The sequence below is a fragment of the Pterocles gutturalis genome, unplaced genomic scaffold (genome assembly GCF_000699245.1).
Source record: "Pterocles gutturalis isolate BGI_N339 unplaced genomic scaffold, ASM69924v1 scaffold32157, whole genome shotgun sequence".
Taxonomy (NCBI): Eukaryota; Metazoa; Chordata; class Aves; order Pterocliformes; family Pteroclidae; genus Pterocles; species Pterocles gutturalis.
Window position 1 is genome coordinate 1,619 of NW_010111213.1, and position 7,175 is coordinate 8,793.

At 40.1% G+C, this 7,175-nt stretch overlaps 1 protein-coding gene across 1 annotated transcript in view; it reads left to right on the forward strand.

The window, feature by feature from the left end:
* The window catches only part of LOC104461929 (S-phase kinase-associated protein 2-like), a gene marked incomplete at its 3' end in the record, with an annotated part of 8,048 nt that extends 1,475 nt beyond the window's left edge, over window positions 1-6,573 (forward strand). The window contains exons 2-7 of the mRNA XM_010073677.1: window positions 361-472; window positions 732-875; window positions 1,433-1,567; window positions 3,132-3,230; window positions 4,754-4,881; window positions 6,522-6,573. Coding sequence (XP_010071979.1) covers window positions 361-472; window positions 732-875; window positions 1,433-1,567; window positions 3,132-3,230; window positions 4,754-4,881; window positions 6,522-6,573 — 670 coding nt within the window. The remainder of the gene's footprint in view (window positions 1-360; window positions 473-731; window positions 876-1,432; window positions 1,568-3,131; window positions 3,231-4,753; window positions 4,882-6,521) is intronic.
* Between the last annotated feature and the right edge of the window lie 602 nt (window positions 6,574-7,175).

The following is a 7,175-nucleotide window of genomic DNA, read 5'->3' on the forward strand; positions in this document are numbered from 1 at the left end:
AGAGGACTGTACAAGCCTTACAATAACAAAGGAAGTAACTGAGATGCTATTGCTTCCAAAATGAGTATGTGAATAAAGATTATGGTCATTTTTTCATGGAAATTGTTTTTCCATTGCTTTAGAATGTATACTAAGTTGATGTTATGGAAAGCTTTGCATTTTCCTCTCATTCCTAGGCAAATATAGGTAAATAATATTTTCCTACACTGAAGAGCTGAAAGGGGGTGAGTAGTGGGCCGATATATGTGTAGCCTAGAGAGACTGTAGAAGTGCTTTTAACAACTGAGCCAAACAAGGCATCTGATCAACAGGCAAAGATGAATCAGCTTTATCTAGAACACTTTTGCTCTCTCCTTAAAGGTGCTTCTTGGGATATGCTTCCAGATGAATTGCTTTTGTCAATCTTTGCCTATTTGTCCCTAAGTGACTTGTTAAAAGTTTCCTTGATTAACAAGAGATGGCATCGTCTTTCGTAAGTATTATTTCTCATCTAGTACTAAGAAAACCTTTGTTTCCATAGACTTAAGTGATCTGGTTCTCATATAATTAAATTTATGCTGTGAGTTATATGTATGTATAATCAAAAGATGTTTCGTGTATTTTAATATTAGTAAATTCATTTAAATGGCTTTCCCTCTTCTTGGTCTCTTGTGACACTGAACACTTTCTGTGGTTGTACTCGTAGATCTGACCCTTCATAACTCACTAACAAGTAAAATTCTGTGCCTCAGGTTTGATGAATCTCTCTGGCAGACTCTTGATCTTGCTGGTCAACAGCTGGTGCCAGGAGTGATTGGACAGTTGCTGCCTGCTGGTGTTACTGTATTCCGCTGCCCAAGATCTTGTATTGGGAATCCGTTGTTTAAAACAAGCAAGTAAGGCTTTTTCTGCATGTTCTGGGTCCTGAAATCATGTCTCAAATATTCAGTTTCTCTGTAGTTTTGGTTTTAAGGTCTCCACCAGGAGTAGCACTTGTGCTGTCCCTGGAGTGTGGAAGAGCTGACCAGTGGTTAGACATGTGCTGATATAAGGCATTCACCTGTGATTTATCTGAAACCAAGCTAATGTGATTTTTTTAAAGTATGAAGCAACATTATCCACGTGCAATTTATATCTTGTAGAACCAAGAATTGTCAGCATCTCCAGCATTTTTATATGGGAAGCTCAAATTTGACTCCAGCAGGATAGACTTTCAGCTGTAATGACAAATCCTGTAGATGCCTTGAAGATAAGAGTTCTGCAGTTTTGTCTGGTAGCTTAGCAGTACGCCTTCTGAGTTTAGTAGTCTGTCTAGTGTGCAGCTGAATACAACAGTGTAATTATTTTCTGCAAGCTTTGCACTGTTTTAGTGTATTGGGTACATTTATGGTATAGGGAATTTGTGGAGCAGGTTTTAATGCAATTTTATTAACTTGCCTTTCTCCTTTTCTAGACCTCTCAGAATTCAACATATGGATTTGTCGAACTGCACAGTGTCTGTTGCAGATCTCGAGAGAATTCTTTGTCGGTGTGAAAGGCTGCAGAACCTCAGCTTGGAGGGACTCTTGCTTTCTGAAGACATCATCAAGTGAGTGACATGTTTGGGAATATTCAGTAAACACCTTCTGTCTGGTGCTATCATTTTGCACAGGCAGGCTAGCAAAGGAATGCAGCTGAGAGTCATTCATTGTGGGAGTCTTGAAATGGTCAGTTTTAGGCACCTAACAGAATTGGCTGGCAGGCTAGATGAGCGGCCTTTCTTTCTATCCTTTAAGAGATGAGGCGAGAAGGAGACAGCCCTCTGGAAGAGTGTTTCTTGGTGGCTTTTTTTTCATTTCACAGAGTATGGGGAGCCTGGAGAAACTGCTCATCTTTGTAGGATTTATGTGTCTATTGGCTGTTCCTGCAGCTAAGATGTACAACAGAGCTAATTTTCCCATTTCTGTACTCCCAAGAGAACTTTGTATTTGGCATACAGGTTCTTTTCTATTTTAAGAGGTCCCAGCAGCTCTCCCAGCAGATGGACATTGTGCTTTTGCACTATTTCTCACTTCTCTGTTGAGCTTTACTCTTGAGTGTCTGGGAAAATTTACAGATTCTCTCAAGATGAACTGTTGTTTGGTTAAAATGGAAATACACTAATGGGTGTGCAGTCAACCTCCTGGCTAAATCACATCAGGTGATTGTGGAGGTCCCAGGAAGTGTAGATCAGATGGCAGAGGCTCTGGGTGTTCTCAAATGGCTCAATGTCCAAGTGGAGACTGGTGACAAGTGGCATTCTGAAGGGTTTGATATTGGGACTGGTGTTGTTTAAGATCTTTGGTGACATGGACAGTGGGATTGGTACACCCTCAGCAAGTTTGCCAACGACACCAAGCTGTGTGGTGCAGTCAACATGCTGGAGGGAAGGGATGCCATCCAGAGGGACCCTGACAGGCTTGACAGGTGGGCCTGTGCAAGCCTCATGAGGTTCAACAAGGCCAAGTACAAGGTCCTGCACCTGGATCATGGCAATCCCAAGCACAAACACAGGCTGGGAGGAGAATTTATTGAGAGCAGCCCAAATAAACCAATGTGGTTTGGCTTTTGATGCCAGACAAAAAGTACCTGAAAATTGCATACTAATTAGCTACTGGTGATGGAAGTTTATTACCTTGTGTACGAAGATATTGGTTGTAAGGGTCTGATCTAGTCTTGCAAGCAAGTGCATTCAGGGGGGATGCTATTTGGGCGTGTGTTGTTCTGGAATAACCTCCATCTTGTAGAGGGATGACTTCAGAAATGGAGTGATTGCTTTCTTTAGTAGAAATACAGTCATTTCTGATAAGCCATGGTGTATGTTTAATGGCATACAACAGGAGAAGGTGAAAATCAATTGTTTCCTTTTAAACTTAGCAGTTTATTAATATGCAGACATGTCAGGCAAATAGGCAAGTATCCCTTTTGAAGATGTGCTGTTATGCAGTAAGTACGGAGTTGAGATCATTACTGACTGTTAGGTTGGCCATTTTACTGAAGATGCAGTGCTACATGTTTCACAAATAATTGTGTGCCCAGGATCTTAGCTCTTAAAAATAATCACACATCCTAGCAATGCAAACAATTTTCCAACATTTAAGTTTTATCAGACTTTTCTTTTTTCTTCTCTACAGGAGCATTGCTAAGAATCCCAGTCTGACACGACTAAATCTCTGTGGGTGCTCGGGGTTTTCTGCAGGTGCCTTGAAGCTGATGTTGAACAGCTGTTCTATGTAAGATGAAAATAGTTTTTGCTATTCCTGCTTACTGCTATTCCTGAGAAAAACAATTCTCTTTGGTTTTTTCCATAGGCATCCCAATTTTACTTGTCTGTAGTATCTTTTTTTATGAGCCTGTTTGTGTTCCTAAATGCCTGAGAGTTATTAGATGAACAGTCAGATAGTTTCTTTCCATCAAGCTATTTTCTTCTTTAATAGCAGAGATGTACTTCAGTAGTTTTCCATGAGTTTCCTTAATCATCCTTAAAGGAATTCTTGTTGGTGGGTAAACCTCACTTTTGTTCCTTTGATTATAATGTGAATTTGATTTTCTTAATGAAATCGGTATGTGATCCTCACAAACTGAAAGTGTTTCGAAACTGAAAAGTGGAGTCCCAGAGCTCCCTTCACAATCAGAGTATAGCATCAATGGCAGAAAATATTGGGCCTTTCTATCCATGATAGAGGTTACTGAAGGATTATTCTACTTTATGAAGCACAGTGTTCAGGTTGACAGCTCCAGTGATTAAGCCATCTGCTGGCAGGAAGTCACTGAACTGAGCCCCATCAAGGTTTTATACCCTGATCTTTCTGATGATTTCCTGTGATATCTGGGACAGTCTACTTAATCTTTGCTTCTGCAAAGGCATGTTTTTAATCAAACTGCAAGTCAGTGGACAGAAAAAGCCTTAATCTTTTTCTGCCTCTCATGGGTAGATAATGCATTCCTATTGCTTGGTCTGATTACTTGGATCATGAGCTCTTTAGCGAACAGCAGTCTGGACTGTGCACAGTGAATAGCAGATGGCAAATCTGATCCTAGGAATGCTAGTGGTGACTTTTTTTTTCATTTACATAGAGATGCTCTAGTTGTGCTTTCACTGTGTCTTTGTCCTGTAGTTAGAACTACAATGCCTGCACACAAAACAAATACTTTGTCCCAGCCTCGAATGGTGATAGGCTATAGGTAATCAAGCAAGTAAAGAGAGCTAAGGTCACAGCATGGCCAATGCTTATATTAAACTATGAAGTATTTTATGCTGATTAGGATTAATTGGTCATGTGACCAGTGCTAATAATAGATATCCTTTTTCCTCTCAATGTGAACATCTGCTCAGTAGTAACAGATTCAGGTCACAAACCAGAAGCAAGATGAAAAGACAGTGTCTCCTTCTGGCAGTCCCTGGAGACAGCCATTCCACTTCCTAAAATATCACTGAATCATTCCAGTTGGAAGTGGCCTTGGCAAGTTACTTTAACACCTTGCCCACAGCGGGGTCCAAATTCAGCACAGGCCAGGTTGATGAGGACTTTCTCTGGTTGAATCTTGAAAACGTCCAAAGACAGATTCTGGCTGGGCAACCTGCTTCAGTGCTTAATTATTGTCACAGTGAAATTTGTAGTTATGAATATAGGAAGTTGGTAGCAGGTGTGTTAAAAGTTTTTGTCTTAAAAATATCTACTGTAATAAATAATACCAGAACTCAAACTGTATTTCAGTCATTCTTCCAAGCAACTCTCTGTTCATTTGTGTGTAGGTTGGAGGAGCTGAACTTATCCTGGTGTGACTTCACAGGAACCCATGTCAAAGCAGCAGTCAGACATGTTACTTCAAAAGTAACCCAATTAAATTTAAGTGGATATAGACAGAATCTACGGATATCAGGTAAATAGCAGCATGGCAAACCTTTATCCCACCATGGGATAAAGCAGCAGGCTTTGGTTTTTTTTCTGGTTGGCACCTGCTGTGTGTACAGAAAAATCATGCACTAACACTGATTTTGTGCTCTGTATAGCTGGATGTTTTTGCTGTCAGAGAATCTTACTCATGTCTCTGGCTCAGCCATGAGGGGTGATATGATCTGTCTCCTGAATTTAAAAATAGTCACGTGAAAGCTCATTTCATCTTCAGTTGAAAGGTACAGCCCTTACTTCAGAAGTAAGTCCTGGAAGCAGGATACACTGGATGCCATATTCCACTCTGAACTGTGAGTTAGCCTTCCAGATACTGTTATTGGAGCCTTCTTAAGACTTCTGCTATTGTAGCTGCTGAAGGTATCTCCCAAAAGAGAACAGTCATAGGAACTACTTGAGTTTCAGCCTGACTGATGTCCTACAGATACCAGTTAATCTGGAAGGCAAATAATCTCAGTAATCAACATGAACTATTTACTTGCTAATACTTCTAGAAGGGAAAGTCAGGTAAAGTTGCAAGGTAATAGAAAATGGAGATAAATCTGGATCTCAGGAGAGGGCACAACAAAATGGACAAGAGCATAGATAAAGGGTGAAATGGCTTTGGTGGTAAAGAGAAATTCATTTTCTCAATGAGCAAATGTGATGCTAGGGCATTGGCTGACAAGCAGATAGGTGACACACAGGCTGTGACCCTCTTATTTCTGTTTAAATGTCACAGACCTTGGTATGGATTCCCTTTTGGAGGGAATACACCAGTCTACTTTTTATCTCAGCCCAAAACCCATAAACAGACAAGCTGTGTAATCTCCTCCGAATCAGGAATTTGAACCTTCTGTTGATGTGATCATTAGAGAAAATGTGCAGAGCACTTCCATTTGTAAAACAGTTACTATGAGTAATTTTACTCTCAGTGGAATTTATAAGGCAAAAGATTTGAATAATTTCAAATAAACATCATAATTTAGTAGTTTTGTTTAGTTTTTGCATGTGAATTCTGAAATACCAAAATTCTTTTGCATGTTGATTAGCACCTAGCTAATAACAGTGACCTTTTAGGTGATATCTGAGCCACAAGTGATTCTATGCTATTTGCAGACAATGAAAAGATGGTCTCAAGAATTTACAGTTTAAATCAGGAAAACCATAACTGTTTGTCATGAGGAAAGAACTTTCTGTGGGTAAAAATGGAGATGCCTAGAGAACTTGACGCTCTGGAAGAGTATTTGATGTGTGGAAAATTTTGGGTATTTTTTCACTACACATAAAAATTTCAGGTATCTCACCATAACTGTGTCTCAGAAGATTTCTACAGCAATATCATTTGAATTTTTGACTTGCTAAGCTGCTGGCACAGTTGACTTTTAGGGACACTTCTTTAGACTAAATGTATCTGTTTTGCTGAGGATTAAAAGAAGTTCCTGTAAGGTATCTTGATAGGCAGACTATATGCTGTGAGTCTTGAGTGTGTATCTTTTTAACAAAAAGTTGCTTCAGTTGTGGGATTCTAGTAGAGAAGATATAAGTGAACATATATGGAAGTGAGTAGGCTGTATAGAGCATATTCATCTTGTCACTGAAATATGGACTGACTGTGTGACCTCTTTTCAGATGTTAAAACACTGGTGGAAAGATGTCCTTCTCTTTGTCATTTAGATCTAAGGTAAGAACACCTGTGGAGCTATTCCTTAAATTCTTATGGATCAGGAGATTGCCAGTTCTCTCATGGTGTCTCAATTATATAGCAATAATGCATGATTGTGTAGGATTGTGCAACCAGAAAACACCTTCTATGCTAAGCCTATAAAAGATTTGCTATCTGGCATTACCTTATCTGGAGCAGGTAGCTAACTTGAAGATTATCTTGTTACCTGAGCATAAATGTTGCATACATACAGGATGCTAATATTCAAGGATCACTTCCTCCAGGCTCAGAGGCGATGCATCCCAACAAAGAGGAAGGCAGGCAAAAATGCCAGGAGGCCTGCATGGATGAACAAGGAACTTCTGAGCAAACTCAAACACAAAAAGGAAGCCTAAAGAGGGTGGAAACAGGGACAGGTAGCCTGGGGACAATACAGAGACACTGTCCATGAAGCCAGAGGTCAGGTTAGGAAAGCTAAAGCCCTGATAGAATTAAATATGGCCAAGGACGTTAAGGGTAACAGGAAGAACTTATATAGGTATGTCAGTGATAAAAGGAGGACTAGGGAAAAGGTGAGCCCCCTCCGGAAGGAAGCGGGAGACCTAGTGACCCAGGATATA